General features: G+C 34.2%; 2 protein-coding genes across 5 annotated transcripts in view; one reads left to right on the plus strand and one right to left on the minus strand.

Moving 5' to 3' along the window:
- The window catches only part of LOC144347828 (alpha-N-acetylgalactosaminide alpha-2,6-sialyltransferase 5-like), a 63,973-nt gene extending 50,492 nt beyond the window's left edge, over positions 1-13,481 (minus strand). For 3 of the 4 annotated variants that reach the window (XM_085491791.1, XM_085491788.1, XM_085491792.1), the window contains exon 1: positions 13,223-13,481. In XM_085491791.1, the coding sequence (XP_085347917.1) occupies positions 13,223-13,246 (24 nt within the window). In that variant the 5' untranslated portion in view covers positions 13,247-13,481. Of the gene's footprint in view, positions 1-10,269; positions 10,452-13,222 lie in introns of those variants that run through there. The other variant, XM_085491789.1, reaches the window with a different exon arrangement.
- A 649-nt stretch (positions 13,482-14,130) lies between these two features.
- LOC100378677 (endoplasmic reticulum mannosyl-oligosaccharide 1,2-alpha-mannosidase-like) overlaps positions 14,131-19,642 on the plus strand; it is a 37,083-nt gene continuing 31,571 nt past the window's right edge. Inside the window, exons 1-2 of the mRNA XM_085492118.1 lie at positions 14,131-14,379; positions 16,248-16,490. Of these exons, the coding sequence (XP_085348244.1) occupies positions 14,245-14,379; positions 16,248-16,490 (378 nt within the window). The 5' untranslated portion in view covers positions 14,131-14,244. The remainder of the gene's footprint in view (positions 14,380-16,247; positions 16,491-19,642) is intronic.

Here is a 19,642-nt window from a genome sequence, read left to right on the forward strand (position 1 = left end):
GTGTGCTGAGAGAGTATTGGAGACACATTAAAAATTAATTCAAAATTACTTGAACTTGAGATGTTGATGGAAACGCAGAAAACTAATTAATTATGCAAATAAGGTAACTAATATGAACAGATTTAAGTGTAAGGTCTGCACAATGTACCAAGTTTCATTGAAATGTGATTAGAACCAAAAAAATATTAATTATTATGCTAATTAGAGAATTAATATGAACAGATTTTAACCCAAAATTAATCAGGCTTTCTATTGTCCTAGAGCATTTATGTACCAAGTTTTATTCAAATGTGATGATCAATACTTGAGATATCAGTATTAATTAATTATGTTAATTAGGTGATTAAGAAGCATAAATATTTACCAAAAACTAATATGATGTATAGTCCTAATTTCATTGAAATGTGATGGGTACTCTATAAAAGTTTCATTGAAATCCAATGAGTGGTTTTTAGACATCAGTGCAACAGCCATAGAACAGCAAAAAATTAATTAATTATGCAAATTAGGTAATTAATAGGCACAATTATTTATCCCAAAATTAATCAGGTCTCTGCATAGTCCTAGAATATCTATGTCGCAAGTCTCATTGACATGTGATGATTAGTACTTGAGATATCAGTGGAAAAGCCGAAAATTGATTAATCATTATGTAAATTAGGTTTAATAATATTAACAGATTTTTACCTAAAACTAATCAAATCTGCGCATTAGTTCAGAGCATCTATGTGCCAAGTTTCATTGAAATCCAATGAGTGGTTCTTCAAATATCAGCGGAACAGTCATGGAACAACTTGAAATCAGTTAATTATCATGCAAAGTAGGTAATTAATATTCATAGATTTTTACCCAAAACTAATCAAATCTGAATATTGATTCAGAGCATCCATGTGCCAAGTTTCATCAAAATCCAATGAGTAGTTCTTCAAATATCAATGGAACAGTCATGGAACAGCTTGAAATCAGCTAATTATCATGCAAATTAGGTAATTAATTTTAATAGAATTTTACCCAAAACTAATCAAATCTGCGCACTAGTTCAGAGCATCCATGTGCCAAGTTTCATCAAAATCCAATGAGTGGTTCTTCAGATATCAGTGGAACAGTCTTGGAACAGCTAAAAATCAGCTAATTATCATGCAAATTAGGTAATTAATGAAAATATCATTAGAAAATGAACAATATGTATAGTATGTATCTGAGACAGGTCCACATGTAGTACCTATATATGTAATATCAAAGCAATCAGACTTTTAAAACAAGAAGTCAAAAATATCACTTTTTACCAAAAATGACAAAAATAATCATCAAAATTAGAGAATTGAAGATATCATCATCAAATGAACAAATCTGAGAGAGGTCTACCTGTAGTATCTATATATATATATTTATAATATCAAAGCGATTAGACTTGCGGTTTTTAACAAGGAGTCGAAAATATCACTTTTTACCAAACATGACAAAAATATTCACTAAAAATAGAGAATTTGAGATTTTGACATGAAATGAACAAATCTGAGAAAGAACCATCGAAGGTACTTGTATATCAAATTTCAAAACATTCTGACTTGCGGTTTCGAAGAAGAAGTTGAAATTGTAAAGTTGACGACGACGGACATTCAGTGATATGAACAGCTCCGCTGTGTCAACTTTGTTGACAGCAGAGCTAAAAAATATTAGCGTTAACACTGCAGTTTTCAGGATTATGATGTACTGATATCACATTAAGGTGCGGAATTGTGTTTTAGCTACTTTATAAACTATTAGCTGGCCTTCTAGCCAGCTAGGTTAGAAATGTCTATATCCATTTCATTTATAAAACATTTTTAGTTTATGAAACATTTCTAGCCAGCTAGATGCATCTGTTGTATAGCCAATTTTAACTATCAGCTAGACCTAAATTAAGTGAGATATAATGCCATTTATAACTATCAGCTAGACCTAAATTAAGTGAGATATAATGCCATTTATAACTATCAGCTAGACCTAAATTAAGTGAGATATAATGCCATTTATAACTATCAGCTAGACCTAAATTAAGTGAGATATAATACCATTTATAACTATCAGCTAGACCTAAATTAAGTGAGATATAATGCCAATTTTAACTATCAGCTAGACCTAAATTAAGTGAGATATAATGCCATTTATAACTATCAGCTAGACCTAAATTAAGTGAGATATAATGCCATTTATAACTATCAGCTAGACCTAAATTAAGTGAGATATAATGCCATTTATAACTATCAGCTAGACCTAAATTAAGTGAGATATAATGCCATTTATAACTATCAGCTAGACCTAAATTAAGTGAGATATAATACCATTTATAACTATCAGCTAGACCTAAATTAAGTGAGATATAATGCCATTTATAACTATCAGCTAGACCTAAATTAAGTGAGATATAATGCCATTTATAACTATCAGCTAGACCTAAATTAAGTGAGATATAATGCCATTTATAACTATCAGCTAGACCTAAATTAAGTGAGATATAATGCCATTTATAACTATCAGCTAGACCTAAATTAAGTGAGATATAATGCCATTTATAACTATCAGCTAGACCTAAATTAAGTGAGATATAATGCCATTTATAACTATCAGCTAGACCTAAATTAAGTGAGATATAATGCCAATTTTAACTATCAGCTAGACCTAAATTAAGTGAGATAATGCCATTTATAACTATCAGCTAGACCTAAATTAAGTGAGATATAATGCCATTTATAACTATCAGCTAGACCTAAATTAAGTGAGATATAATGCCATTTATAACTATCAGCTAGACCTAAATTAAGTGAGATATAATGCCATTTATAACTATCAGCTAGACCTAAATTAAGTGAGATATAATGCCATTTATAACTATCAGCTAGACCTAAATTAAGTGAGATATAATACCAATTTTAACTATCAGCTAGACCTAAATTAAGTGAGATAATGCCATTTATAACTATCAGCTAGACCTAAATTAAGTGAGATATAATGCCATTTATAACTATCAGCTAGACCTAAATTAAGTGAGATATAATGCCATTTATAACTATCAGCTAGACCTAAATTAAGTGAGATATAATGCCATTTATAACTATCAGCTAGACCTAAATTAAGTGAGATATAATGCCATTTATAACTATCAGCTAGACCTAAATTAAGTGAGATATAATACCATTTATAACTATCAGCTAGACCTAAATTAAGTGAGATATAATGCCATTTATAACTATCAGCTAGACCTAAATTAAGTGAGATATAATGCCATTTATAACTATCAGCTAGACCTAAATTAAGTGAGATATAATGCCATTTATAACTATCAGCTAGACCTAAATTAAGTGAGATATAATGCCATTTATAACTATCAGCTAGACCTAAATTAAGTGAGATATAATGCCATTTATAACTATCAGCTAGACCTAAATTAAGTGAGATATAATGCCATTTATAACTATCAGTTAGACCTAAATTAAGTGAGATATAATGCCATTTATAACTATCAGCTAGACCTAAATTAAGTGAGATATAATACCATTTATAACTATCAGCTAGACCTAAATTAAGTGAGATATAATGCCATTTATAACTATCAGCTAGACCTAAATTAAGTGAGATATATAACCATTTATAACTATCAGCTAGACCTAAATTAAGTGAGATATAATGCCATTTATAACTATCAGCTAGACCTAAATTAAGTGAGATATAATGCCATTTATAACTATCAGCTAGACCTAAATTAAGTGAGATATAATGCCAATTTTAACTATCAGCTAGACCTAAATTAAGTGAGATATAATGCCATTTATAACTATCAGCTAGACCTAAATTAAGTGAGATATAATGCCATTTATAACTATCAGTTAGACCTAAATTAAGTGAGATATAATGCCATTTATAACTATCAGCTAGACCTAAATTAAGTGAGATATAATGCCATTTATAACTATCAGTTAGACCTAAATTAAGTGAGATATAATGCCATTTATAACTATCAGCTGGACCTAAATTAAGTGAGATATAATGCCATTTATAACTATCAGCTAGACCTAAATTAAATGAGATATAATGCCATTTATAACTATCAGCTGGACCTAAATTAAGTGAGATATAATGCCATTTATAACTATTAGCTAGACCTAAATTAAGTGAGATATAATGCCATTTATAACTATCAGCTAGACCTAAATTAAGTGAGATATAATGCCATTTATAACTATCAGCTAGACCTAAATTAAGTGAGATATAATACCATTTATAACTATCAGCTAGACCTAAATTAAGTGAGATATAATGCCATTTATAACTATCAGCTAGACCTAAATTAAGTGAGATATATAACCATTTATAACTATCAGCTAGACCTAAATTAAGTGAGATATAATGCCATTTATAACTATCAGCTAGACCTAAATTAAGTGAGATATAATGCCATTTATAACTATCAGCTAGACCTAAATTAAGAGAGATATAATGCCATTTATAACTATCAGTTAGACCTAAATTAAGTGAGATATAATGCCATTTATAAATATCAGCTAGACCTAAATTAAGTGAGATATAATGCCATTTATAACTATCAGCTAGACCTAAATTAAGTGAGATAATGCCATTTATGACTATCCGCTAGACCTAAATTAAGTGAGATATAATGCCATTTATAACTATCAGCTAGACCTAAATTAAGTGAGATATAATGCCATTTATAACTATCAGCTAGACCTAAATTAAGTGAGATATAATGCCATTTATAACTATCAGCTAGACCTAAAATAAGTGAGATATAATGCCATTTATAACTATCAGCTAGACCTAAATTAAGTGAGATATAATGCCATTTATAACTATCAGCTAGACCTAAATTAAGTGAGATGTAATGCCATTTATAACTATCAGCTAGACCTAAATTAAGTGAGATATAATGCCATTTATAACTATCAGCTAGACCTAAATTAAGTGAGATATAATGCCATTTATAACTATCAGCTAGACCTAAATTAAGTGAGATATAATGCCATGTATAACTATCAGCTAGACCTAAATTAAGTGAGATATAATGCCATTTATAACTATCAGCTAGACCTAAATTAAGTGAGATATAATGCCATTTATAACTATCAGCTAGACCTAAATTAAGTGAGATATAATGCCAATTTTAACTATCAGCTAGACCTAAATTAAGTGAGATATAATGCCATTTATAACTATCAGCTAGACCTAAATTAAGTGAGATATAATGCCATTTATAACTATCAGTTAGACCTAAATTAAGTGAGATATAATGCCATTTATAACTATCAGCTAGACCTAAATTAAGTGAGATATAATGCCATTTATAACTATCAGTTAGACCTAAATTAAGTGAGATATAATGCCATTTATAACTATCAGCTGGACCTAAATTAAGTGAGATATAATGCCATTTATAACTATCAGCTAGACCTAAATTAAATGAGATATAATGCCATTTATAACTATCAGCTGGACCTAAATTAAGTGAGATATAATGCCATTTATAACTATTAGCTAGACCTAAATTAAGTGAGATATAATGCCATTTATAACTATCAGCTAGACCTAAAATAAGTGAGATATAATGCCATTTATAACTATCAGCTAGACCTAAATTAAGTGAGATATAATGCCATTTATAACTATCAGCTAGACCTAAATTAAGTGAGATGTAATGCCATTTATAACTATCAGCTAGACCTAAATTAAGTGAGATATAATGCCATTTATAACTATCAGCTAGACATAAATTAAGTGAGATATATACCATTTATAACTATCAGCTAGACCTAAATTAAGTGAGATATAATGCCATTTATAACTATCAGCTAGACCTAAATTAAGTGAGATATAATGCCATTTATAACTATCAGCTAGACCTAAATTAAGTGAGATATAATGCCATTTATAACTATCAGCTAGACCTAAATTAAGTGAGATATAATGCCATTTATAACTATCAGCTAGACCTAAATTAAGTGAGATATAATGCCAATTTTAACTATCAGCTAGACCTAAATTAAGTGAGATATAATGCCATTTATAACTATCAGCTAGACCTAAATTAAGTGAGATATAATGCCATTTATAACTACTAGCTAGATCTAAATCCAGTGTATAGTTAGGAAACCAGTTGTCTATAGGGTCAGACCTGCGATGTTTTTTGTAAAAAACATAATAGTCATTGTGGTGGTCTTTTTTTTTACCAAATTCATAAAAAATATTATTTTCATGGTAATGACTAAAACATACCAGTACTATCCATTGCTGTTTTTTATGGTCATTTCAGTAACATGACTACACACTTCGATCTAGCTGGTAGTTATAAATGGATATATATCAAACTAATGTTAGATCTAGCTGATAGTTATAAATGGCTATATTCATCGGTGTTTATCCATCTTGAATTTTCAAGATGAATGTTCCGGCGAAGCACTTCACTATCACCTTGAAGTATTTCATTAGGACTATGTGTATGTGACAATGCCCTCACAGTTTTGAATCAGTTTACCAACAGCGAATCATACTGCTTCTTTCTTCAACACGCTTGGCCAAGCTATCAAAATCTTCTCAAAGTTACAAGACGCTCCACGTTGCTATTTAAGACGCGCACCACTCTATCGTGTATTTCTATGGGCTCTGCGCGAGCTGCTGTGAAACACCAACTGAGAAGCCGGTGAATATAGCTAAAATCGAGAAAACAGCACAAACTTAACTTTGAAGAAATCCTAAACAACCAAATTTAAATATGTTGCATATGTAGGGGTAATCTCGTTACACTGTTGTTTGGGGGGGGGGGGGGTCAACAATCACAATCAACAATCAATCAATTTTCTGAGAGTTTTTACACTTTGTTTTCACCATGATGGTTGCCAGACGCAGACGATGAAAATCCCTGCCCCGAGAATAAATGTCGCTGCGCACAGTGGAAGCTGTGTTGGCTTGGGTGTCGAGGCGATACAGCGACGATATCCATACATCATAATACTCGCTGATATTCAGACCAAAGCTATTCAAACTATACTTAGTGCACAGTCACTTGGGGGCTGAAAATTAATAAATACTAATTAAAAAAAAAAAATCTTTCGCTATACGCATATAAATAAGACTGTGACTTAGTGCTGAGTCTGATGTGTTTTTAGTCGCACTGAAAATAGTAAATCCTTATGTTATTATGCTTTACTGGCCTTGCGACCATAGAGCGTGGTAATAGTGGTGTCACCACTGTTGAGTATTATAGACGTGTAGGTGTTATACCTCAAAGGTCATGATGTCACTGCAACATATATCGACAGAAATGAAGCCGAAGACATAAGAAATGCAAAGCCTCAAGCGCTTTCTGGAAGTAATTGTAACAAAGATTTCTATTTGTCGGTAAACTTTCTATCGCGCAACCATGTGACATACATGTACACGGCTATGAATAGAATTACCACACGGTGTTGTAGAGGGAGGAATGTCCGAACGGAACAACACCGTGCGGACGGACGAGGTGTTTATCTGAAATATTTAATTTAGCTCCCATTGGTAATACAGTACTCATTCCGCCCAACCTCCCGCTTTTATCGCTTATCGCTTAATTTCCGACCGCTCGCTGCTTTCCGACCGGAAACCGACCGCTTTTTTTCCGCTCGCTTGTGTAGTTTTCTTGATTTATTCTGCAGATATCGGTAAAATGTAGGTAAGGCTTTGGCGAAATTTGAAGAAGCAACTAATATTCTTCAACCTGGTATTTTTTTTAGATTTTATTTTTTATTTTTTCCGTCTGTTTTTTCGAGTTTAAAAAATGTGAGCTGGCTGGAGCCTTCATCCCTTGTCTATTTCTTACACTAGATACCAGCCGATACCCCCCCCCCCCCCCCCCATAAAGACTGCGTATTACAGTTGATTATAGTTCCTGGGCTCCCTGTGGGTCATCGTTAGAAAGATTTTCGGAGGCAAATTTAATCTTGAAGGATTGCAGGAAATTGACCCTTACCGATTCATATTTATGAATTAATCGGGATTCAGATACCATAGTGTTTGTAACAGAAAAAAAAAAACGCTTTCGCGTGGGATTTTTAACTTTCAATTTTTCTAAGACGCGGCAAACCCAGCTCATGACCGGAGACGTCGTCGAGATGCAGGTGCGATTCCTCTTAGCAACGCGTTCTATTTATTTCCAAAGCGTGTGGTCGGCGCCTTTGATTGCGTTTATTTTGTTCTTTTATTCACGTAATCTATCACTGGCAGCGTTTGTTTTGTCGCGTCTCACAACTTAATGTCCAAGCTGACTTTGTTTTGGCTGTAAGTGAACTACATACAGCTCATAAAAATATTTCGCCCAGCGTTCGCAAAAAACGGAATACCCTGCAAAATTTGAATCCTTTATTTTATAACGAGACATTGGGCGCAAAAATAAAAACCATAATTGTAATTCAACAAGTTTATATAACGTGTTAGTCTGCTTGCCAGCCGTCTAGTTAAAAAACGCGATCTCCATTGATGTCGGCTTCGACAACTTCGGACAAGTAAGACGGGCGCTGGCCGACATTACATTTGCAAGAATTGTATTTGTTTGACAAATTGGGGGCTGAAAATCAATAAATACTAATTTTCAACAACAAAAATCATCCGCTATACGTATATAAATAAACAAGTTGTGAAACACGGCACCTAGTAAATCGACACCCTGTCGGTTTCAAATGTTGATTTCTTACCTTAAATTGCGAAACAAAAATTTTAGAGGAGATCAGGTGTTACGTTTATCAAAAATATCAAAAATTCAAATAGTAACTTTGTGCCCACACTCAAGCCGAGTACAGTGAGCTATGTCTGAGGTGTTGTTTCACAGGGAATTGGACAAACTTATGTATTTTAATAAATTATTGAATAATAAAATGTTATATAACTTTTCTTTTACCCCCTCCCCTTCCTGGTATCTATTTCAAGTAATCACTATTTTTATTTTGTAAACACATTTCTGTCTGCTATTTTTGTCAGGTTCAAATCGTTCACCATCATTTTTGGCATGTTAGATGTGCATCACATAGAATACTAGGATTGGGAGAACTTAATGTATGTTGACCACCTGGAAACTGAGTTTTATAAATCTTGAAGGGCTCTCGGAAGATTAACCCGCAGCCTTGACCCGCAGTAAAATCAGCGATCACTATGGAGACGCAACCATCAACATAGAGATACCAGGATGTTTCTGCTGGCGACGTTGTGGCGTTACTCAGTTACAAATAAAGATTACCAATACCAAATTAGCAACATTTAACCGGTAACCAAGACTCAGTCTATTCACGACCAGCAAGCAACATCACAAACGAAGTTGTAGTGTGCAGCTCACAAGTCAGCCACGGCCGATGTCAACGAAAGTCATTCCGTCAGTGGAGTACCACAGTTGCACGGCATGTTTGCCAATGCACAGATATGTGGAGAAACTTTTAACTTCAACATAAACCGTGTATCGTTTTCGCCCAGTTTAAGTTCTGGTTCTGTCGTGGTCCCAACTAAAGGGCGACAGTCGTCGTGCCGCGTCTTGTTCGATATGGGACTCACAGCGACGTATACAACGCGTGTAAAATACATTGTTTATTTACATGAAATTCGAACACGCGCTGCGCGACGACCACCATGCTTAAACATCCACGAGATATTTATTCGGACAATGACTCAAATTAGACGTCTGATTATTTTTTTTTCACACGTACAGTGACACGCGTTCTACACTGACACGCGTTGCTAGATCGCAGCACTGTCTTGGAGCATATTAATAATAATAACAGAACCCCACACCCTCCCCGTGGCTTCGCTCGTGAAAGTACGGCAGCAGGATACACCTCATTATTCGTGAAAATAACTTCCATACGCAATGAAAGCCACGGGGAGGGTATGGGGTTCTGTCATAATACTTCATTATCACTGAAAACATTTTTCCCCTGAAATAAATTCCAGTAAAAATGCAATTGCCCTCATACTCTATTGAGACACAGCACAGTGAAAATTGGATTCACATGTAATGCTTGAAAACATGTCAGCAAAAATAAATTAAGTGAAATTCTACGTGACTTCATAAGAGTTGGAAATGAACAAATTACACCCGACCCTACCACTCCATACACAATGTAAACTACACCCCAAAACATCCTTTCACCCACGGTTACTACCGTGTTTCACCAGTGTATTCTATTTGACTTCAGGAGAAATTGAAATGAACAAATTAGTTATAATTTCAGCCTCTAGTTGAGCACTGATTGAATAAACTACCTTTATGTCAACTTGAAGTTATTCATTGCCCACATCAGTGACTTCAAAATATACGTTTCAATCCCAGGAATTTCACTCGCTGTTAATTGCATGGGAGTGCCAGTCTTTCATGATTTTCTATTGTAATGTCAATGCGATTACTTGGAACATGAAGCTGTAACCACAGACCGTCTAGGTGCTGTAACTAAATCTTGGTGTAAGCACCGGTTAGGTAGTCTTGAACTATGCATGTGGAGCCAGCTGAGAGGTATATCCAATCCTATAGATTTCTCATTGTTTGGTAACTATTTGCTGCAAATGCAACAAAAATCAATATAAAAATTTTACCCACACAGCATTCTACAGGTTACTTGTTTTCTGTAAAGATTTTATTGGTAGGTTTGCAAATGTGTATCAGACTGTGCAATCTCTCCATGAGTTGGTTTTGAAACCCAGTATGGGATTCTGGTATACATTACCAAGGATATTATTACAAGATAAATCATTTGCTTCATTGAACACATACAACAATGCATATTTCAACTGAGATCAGTGACCTTTGATGTGTATCACTAGTGATCAGTCAAGTAGAAACAGTCAAAATATTTTATCAGATTTTCTCAATTTTTGCATGATATTTTCATACAGGACATCTGTTGTTCATACTCAGGGAAGACATTATACTGATGAATAAGTGACCAAGTTTGATGAAGTTTGGAATAGAATTAGTAAAGTTATTATGCACACAATAACAATTATTAATGACGACGACGACGACGACGACAACAACAACGCCGGACAAAATCTTTCCCTTAATATACCTTTCCCTTCCATCTTTGATGGTACGGGTAAGGTAAAAAACGCGATCTCCATTGATGTCGGCTTCGACAACTTCGGACAAGTAAGACAGGCACTGGCTGACATTACATTTGCAAGTATTGTATTTGTTTGACAAATTGTACACTATGGTCATTCTATAACAATCGATTGGTCGTTTTTTTCACAGTCTTACTATTCCTGCAGATATTCTTCAATTGTTATAGGTGCAACTTGACCCGTGTTAAACCCAAACCATGCGTGCATGACAACCGTCACCCGACACACGGTTACTCAACGAATACCGTACTCTACAGTAGACATTTTTCGCTCTCCACCAAAAATAGAATGGTTTTATTTCATATTAGTTGTGTCTGTGTCATATTTGATTTCACATGTTTGGTTCGATCTTGTTTATGGTGGACATTATTACTACGCATATGTATTATTACCAGTTTTATATGGCTGTGTGATCCACCGCATTTATTCAACGGTCATTTATAAATTTCTGATTGTATTTATCCTTATTTTAACATCATAAAAACAAAAATGATACACTTGTACATGAAACAGTAGGTAATGAACTGTAAATGCGGGCAGTTGCGCTGGCAGGCGAGCGAGCGATTGCGCGATCAAAAATAAAGCGGAAATTGCACGGTCGAATTGAACAAAGCGTGCGAAAAAAAAGCGGTCTAAATCCGGAAGCGGGCGAGAGGTTGGGCGAAATGAGTACTGTAGATAGACATTAGCTGGTATACAAGTGAAAAAGCACAATTTCACACCTAACTCTGATATCATTACACTGAACATTGTAAGGCTGAATTACGGTTGGTATAATGTAACAGCTGGTCTCATTTATTATTCTGCATGCTTATATTGCTAACAATATGATTACCTATTAACAGTAAATGCATAACAAAAAAGCAATAAATAATAAAAGTATAATTTATTTATTCCATCTTTTTTAAATACCTTTGTGTTGTTGCATTATATCTATAGAGCATAACAATTGAAAAAATAGAATATTATTTATGGACTAGTGTTTAATATATTAAACAGAAATCATAAACTCTTTATTCCAGTTAGTTAAATTTGTATTTATATAATTCCATGTTGAAATCTACCACACCTGGGGTGACAATGTTCAAATCTCATCTGAATGTTGCTGATCGTTTGGGCTTTCATGCGCCTGAATACTACAAATCATTTTATCTTTCTATGCATCTATATGCTGTTTTAAAGCAATATCTTTGACATGCTTTTGTCAATCCATGAATTCTCTGAATGGCTCCAAGTCAACTTGAAACAGATTTCCATATTTAGGTACAATTCTAAAAAACTGTTAGTATTGTCAAACATTGATGTTGTAATCATCATCTAAGACAATGATTTACATTGTAATTTTATATACATTTACAATTTGTTCATTTATTCATGTACTGGTTTGTAAAAACTCCCTGGTATATAAATAAAGACATTTGAATCATCTGCTGCAGAATACAAAGCATTATTAATACTGTGGAATACTTTATTTTCGCTGGAATTAATTTTTGCTGAAAAGGCTTTTTGGGCAATTTGTATGGAATTTATTTTAATGTGAAATATAGGAAAAAAAGTATATTCGCTGGATTTTATTTTCACGGAATCACCCCTTCAGCGAAAATAGCGAAAGTGAATTCCAAGTGAAAATAAAGTATTCTACAGTATATGAAACTACTTTACATAACTTGACAACAGATGGTACATGTTGGTCATTTACAATCATTATGAAGATAGCTCCGCTGTCATCAATGCACATTTCAATTAAAGAACTGAAGATATCATCAGAAAATGAACAATATGTATAGTATTAAAGCAATCAGACTTTTTTTAACAAGAAGTCGAAAATATCAGTTTTTACCAAAAATGACAAAAATATTCATGAAAATATCAAAGCAATTGACCATTGGAACCGAATGATCAGCGGAAGAAGGCCAACCCCTCACAGGACTGTCCTCCGTGCTATAAATTACTGTGACTGCTGACATGCGTTCAAGGTGGTTGCATGATTAGTTCGTACGGTTGTTATTTTATTGTTCGCCCAACGCTGAAGCGGTGAAACGACGACTATTCCAAAAATTGATTAAAAAATAGATTATTCAAATATAAACCGACTCACCCAACCCTGTGACTTCTCAGACATGTCCGACTTGCTCAACCAATCTATTCTAGTTGCACATTACTATGGATGGAATTTATAGTCGCGAAAGTTTCTTCCTGGTTTGTTTTCTTCTCAAAACAAGAAATGTTGCACTATTTTGTTTTACCCACAAAACACAACACAAACAGAAAGGAATTACTTCGTCCTGAATAAAGCTGGGGTTACAGCATCTCGTTACTGTATATGATAATGAATTTTACTCCACGAGCTTGAAGGTGGCCCCAGATTCAGATTGAATCTTAGATTCAACATTCAGCCTCAAATTCAGATCCAAGTCCAGGGCACAGCCTCCATGTCATTCAATATTCCGTAAAAAGGCACATAGCCCAGGCTGATTAATATAACATCTTAATTTAAGCTTGTCTATTTTCCTTTTCTGCATTTTTTTCAGATATGTATATAACAAGTATTTATTTTAATTAATTATATCAGAGGTGCATTACTTAAGTAATATACCTCTGTTATTATTTAATAAATTATTTCATTTGATTTAATTTATTATTTATAAGCTGTGGTAACCGTGAAACTCACAAGTGGTAAACAAAATATGATGCTGAGAATTAATAATACGACAATAAGATGCTGGGTTCTGAATCTGAAGCTGAATATGAGGCCTGTTATTCTTCAAGCGATGACTTTTTAACTACCTAACTTACTGTGAATAGTGTAACAAGTTAATTTATTTTGCTGACTTAGAGTGTCTAATGATGTATTCTTCCGCGAAGTAAAGACTCAACAATACATTGTTTTCGCATATGCATCGTGAGAAAATTGAGGAAATAAAGCGGTCTAAAATTATTTTTATATAAAATGTGTGTATGAAAAAACAGTGTCATCTTGTAGTTTGTGGACTATGGTTGTTTGGTCGGCGTAACAATACAACTTCCGGTTTGTATGTTGTTAGGTGTACAGGTGTCATGGCGGAAGTACATGAGTGGTATAAGATATGAAAATGTATATCGTGATAGTGAACTCTGTTTATGAACTGGTTTCTGTCGAAGACTGTAATCATGTATAACTCTCCTTATCAGAAACAGGGCTTTATTTCTTTTACTGTGGCGAGTGATGGAGAATATAACAATGGAAAAGGGAAAAGAAGCCAGTCATGTCGGCGGGTATGTACACTTGGCATGGATCAACGATCTAATATTTATACTTATAGGACATGTTGTTTCCAAGTATTGAACGTTTTTGACACAATATTGACTGTAAGCGACCATTTGTGTGTTGTTGCAGTACACCTTACTTTCTGTGACTTTTTTCTAAACACCCTCAAAACTACATCTGAAATGGGTAGGTTAGGTACACTACTCACAGCATGGAGCTCCGTGTTCTCTGTAACTAAGTTGTACTGGATTGATGTGAGAATTTTGTCATGTTCGATACACTGGGCGATTATTATTTTATAACCTCTTGGCAATATAAAAAATGGAGTTGCTGACCTTGTTTTTGAGAAAAAATGTAAGTAGGTAAAATAAATTTAATTTGTTATCATCGTGAAATCTGTTAAAACTGTCTCAGTACTAGCACTAGTAGTAAAAGTGCCAACTGGTCAGACTTCAACATTGATAATAACAAAATTTATTTTTTTGATGGGTCAACTTGTGGTCTAAAAAAACTTGGCAGGTTTCAGCATTTATATGGAATTGATCAAGTGTTTTGAAACATGCTTTCACGATGAAACAAATTTGGAGTTTACACATATTTATAGCTTGTACCTCAGAAAAGATATTTTGTGTGTACGCCTATCTAACTACACACAGACATTATATCGGATACTATATATACACATGCCTTTGAAAATCACACATTTTCACCTTTCCGAAACCGAATCGCAGTCGTGCATGGATTCTGTTCAAACTTGGTATATGCATGTGTGTTTAACGTTAAGGGACCTTGATGTACATGAATTTATTTTTTGAATGGGGTTCAAAATAGCCGACTGAGGGCCATTTTGTTATAAAGACTGCAGTTTTGAATCTCTGTATCTGATATGCCCTGACGGATCAAGTTGAAACTTCACACATACATCAGCACACATCAGATCAGACATACATTTGTACACACATTTTTGTCTTTGTCAAATCTAAAATAACTGACTGGTTATCAACAGTTCCACAGAGCCATATCTCATGCTTGAACCAATCAGGTTTAAACTTCACACATACATCAGCACACATCATGGATCTATATTACAAACAGGGATGATATTAGACATGCTTGGACTGATTACATTCAAACTTCACACATACATTGTACATAATATTATACATATGCATATAAAATTGTTTCACCATCTGATTCAAGTTGGCCAAATGGCGGCCATTTTTGTGCTGAAAAATCATCAAAATCAAGGATTTATTCAAACTCAGTACATACAGTGAACATTATGGGACCTTGATGCATGTCGTTCTGTTCTTCAAATCTGATTTAAAATGGCTGACTGGCGTCAATTTTGTTTTAATAAATGTCGTTCTAGAGCTGTATCTCTGACATGATTTGATTAATTATGTTCAATTTTTTTATATTCATTATACAATGTACATCATGTTATAGATATACAGATATATTCAAAATATTTTGTTTTAATTAATGCTGATCCAGAGCAATATCTCCTAATATAAGACAAGTACTCGTTTGACAATCAGATACAAGATGACTGAATGTCAATCATTTCAATGTTAAAAAATCATCAAGCAGCAGTTTTTGGATTCATATCTCTGACATGTTTATGTTCCAACTATATTACTATAAACAAAACTATATATCTTAAGTTTGATAACTAACAGGGACTGTGCCATGCATGGCTTGTTTATTACTAATTAAAGTCTAACCATGGGTTCAAGAAAAAAATGTGGATGAAATTTTAGAGAACTAAAAAACAGCACAATTCTGTGATTGTAAAATTTGGGCAGAAATTTTAGAGTTTCCATGGTAATGTATTAAGAAATCATGGTCTTATATTAAAATTTGTTTTTTCCAGATGTGGAATCAACTTTCCCGCTTGCAGAGGAGCATTATTTTTATTATTCTCTTTCTGGGACTAGTCTGTGCTGTGTATATTTTTCCTGGACTCTATTCCAACTACATGAACTCCAATGATGAGACAACATTTTTCTCTCGTAATAAAATTTCAGCCAAGGATGGAGGAGAAGGTGTGATTGATGCCCCACCAAATATGCAGGATTTGAGGGATAGAGCCGCACAACAAGTTCAAGAAATCATGGTACATCTTAACCCTTTTCATTCTTATTTCTTGTGACATGCATAGTTTTGATTATCAAGTTTTTGTATTTGGTCTAAAATCAGTATAAATAATGTATACCAAACAACTTTGATAAATTGGTGAAAGGGTTTACTATGCAGGGCCTTGTAAGTGTCAAGCTTCATATCTAATTTGCATACATTTATGTTACAGTCATTACAACAGAAATTCAAACGAAAATGTTGTCTCAAATCTTCAGATAATTCTACAATTATCACCTGGCAAGTTATGTTGTCATGACAGTAATTTATTTTGTCTAGTTAACTTGATTTTACTTTGGTTCTTTACAAATCAAAGTTTTATAATATTTATTTATTTGTCTATTTATTCAAAACTAACTCAGTTTTACAGCCAGTGTAGCTACAAATATTGTAGGTCATTAATTTTTGCAACTACATATTACATGCACTAACCATAAAATAAATATTTGAAATAAATCAAATTTTAATTTTTACATTTGAAGTATACATATCATATTTTCTCTATTAGTAGCACAAATTACAATAGTGTTTCTATGGTCAAAATTAGTCGTATTTTAATTATTTAGAATACAACAAATGCCATTTTTGGGTTAATGTGCTTTCATTGAGATGTGCTTCTTATACATTTAAAGCAAATATGGAGAGGTTTAAATTTTCTGAAATAATTAATTTAGAGTACATGTACATGTTTATTTATTACAATATTACAATAATTTATCTGCCCCGCTGTTGAGTGAATCAAGAAAACTGTTCAATATTATAGATGTCAATTTTGTTGTAGAATGACATCATTCATTGACGAGTAAGGTCTGCTCCCTTACTCATTCATTGATGAGTATGGTCGGTTCCCTTACTCATTCATTGATGAGTATGGTCGGTTCCCTTACTCATTCATTGATGAGTATAGTCAGTTACCTTACTCATTCATTGATGAGTATGGTCGGTTCCCTTACTCGTTCATTGATGAGTATGGTCGGTTCCCTTACTCGTTCATTGATGAGTATGGTCGGTTCCCTTACTCATTCATTGATGAGTACATGTATGGTCGGTTCTCTTACTCATTCATTGATGAGTATGGTCGGTTCCCTTACTCATTCATTCATGAGTATGGTCGGTTCCCTTACTCATTCATTGATGAGTACATGTATGGTCGGTTCCCTTACTCATTCATTGATGAGTATGGTCGGTTCCCTTACTCATTCATTGATGAGTATGGTCGGTTCCCTTACTCATTCATTGATGAGTACATGTATAGTCGGTTCCCTTACTCATTCATTGATGAGTATGGTCGGTTCCCTAACCCATTCATTGATGAGTATGGTCGGTTCCCTTACTCATTCATTGATGAGTATAGTCAGTTCCCTTACTCATTCATTGATGAGTATAGTCGGTTCCCTTACTCATTCATTGATGAGTATAGTCGGTTCTCTTACTCATTCATTGATGAGTATAGTCAGTTCCCTTACTCATTCATTGATGAGGACAGTCGGTTCCCTTACTCATTGATTGATGAGTATAGTCGGTTCCCTTACTCATTCATTGATGAGTATAGTCGGTTCCCTTACTCATTCATTGTTGAGTATAGTCGGTTCCCTTACTCATTCATTGATGAGTATAGTCGGTTCCTTTACTCATTCATTGATGAGTATGGTCGGTTCCCTTACTCATTCATTGATGAGTATGGTCGGTTCCCTTACTCATTCATTGATGAGTATGGTCGGTTCCCTTACTCATTCATTGATGAGTATGGTCGGTTCCCTTACTCATTCATTGATGAGTATGGTTGGTTCCCTTACTCGTTCATTGATGAGTATAGTCGGTTCCTTTACTCATTCATTGATGAGTATGGTCGGTTCCCTTACTCATTCATTGATGAGTATGGTCGGTTCCCTTACTCATTCATTGATGAGTATAGTCTGTTCCCTTACTCATTCATTGATGAGTATGGTCGGTTCCTTTACTAATTCATTGATGAGTATGGTCGGTTCCTTTACTCATTCATTGATGAGTATGGTCGGTTCCCTTACTTATTCATTGATGAGTATGGTTGGTTCCCTTACTTATTCATTGATGAGTATGGTCGGTTCCCTTACTAATTCATTGATGAGTATGGTCGGTTCCCTTACTAATTCATTGATGAGTATAGTCGGTTCCCTTACTCATTCATTGATGAGTATGGTCTGTTTCCTTACTCATTCATTGATGAGTATAGTCGGTTCCCTTGCTCATTCATTGATGAGTATGGTCGGTTCCCTTACTCATTCATTGATGAGTATAGTCGGTTCCCTTACTCATTCATTGATGAGTATGGTCGGTTCCCTTACTCATTCATTGATGAGTATAGTCGGTTCCCTTACTCATTCATTGATGAGTATAGTCGGTTCCCTTACTCGTTCATTGATAAGTATAGTCGGTTCCCTTACTCATTCATTGATGAGTATGGTCGGTTCCCTTACTCATTCATTGATGAGTATGGTCGGTTCCCTTACTCATTCATTGATGAGTATGGTCGGTTCCCTTACTCATTCATTGATGAGTATAGTCGGTTCCCTTACTCATTCATTGATGAGTATAGTCGGTTCCCTTACTCATTTATTGATGAGTATGATCGGTTCCCTTACTCATTCATTGATGAGTATAGTCGGTTCCCTTACTCATTCATTGATGAGTATAGTCGGTTCCCTTACTCATTCATTGATGAGTATAGTCGGTTCCCTTACTCATTGATTGATGAGTATAGTCGGTTCCCTTACTCATTGATTGATGAGTATAGTCGGTTCCCTTACTCATTGATTGATGAGTATAGTCGGTTCCCTTACTCATTCATTGATGAGTATAGTCGGTTCCCTTACTCATTCATTGATGAGTATGGTCGGTTCCCTTACTCATTCATTGATGAGTATGGTTGGTTCCCTTACTCATTCATTGATGAGTATGGTCGGTTCCCTTACTCATTCATTGATGAGTATAGTCGGTTCCCTTACTCATTCATTGATGAGTATAGTCGGTTCCCTTACTTATTTATTGATGAGTATGGTCGGTTCCCTTACTCATTCAATGATGAGTATGGTCGGTTCCCTTACTCATTCATTGATGAGTATAGTCGGTTCCCTTACTCATTCATTGATGAGT

The sequence above is a fragment of the Saccoglossus kowalevskii genome, chromosome 17, assembly GCF_978046115.1.
Source record: "Saccoglossus kowalevskii chromosome 17, keSacKowa6.1, whole genome shotgun sequence".
Taxonomy (NCBI): Eukaryota; Metazoa; Hemichordata; class Enteropneusta; family Harrimaniidae; genus Saccoglossus; species Saccoglossus kowalevskii.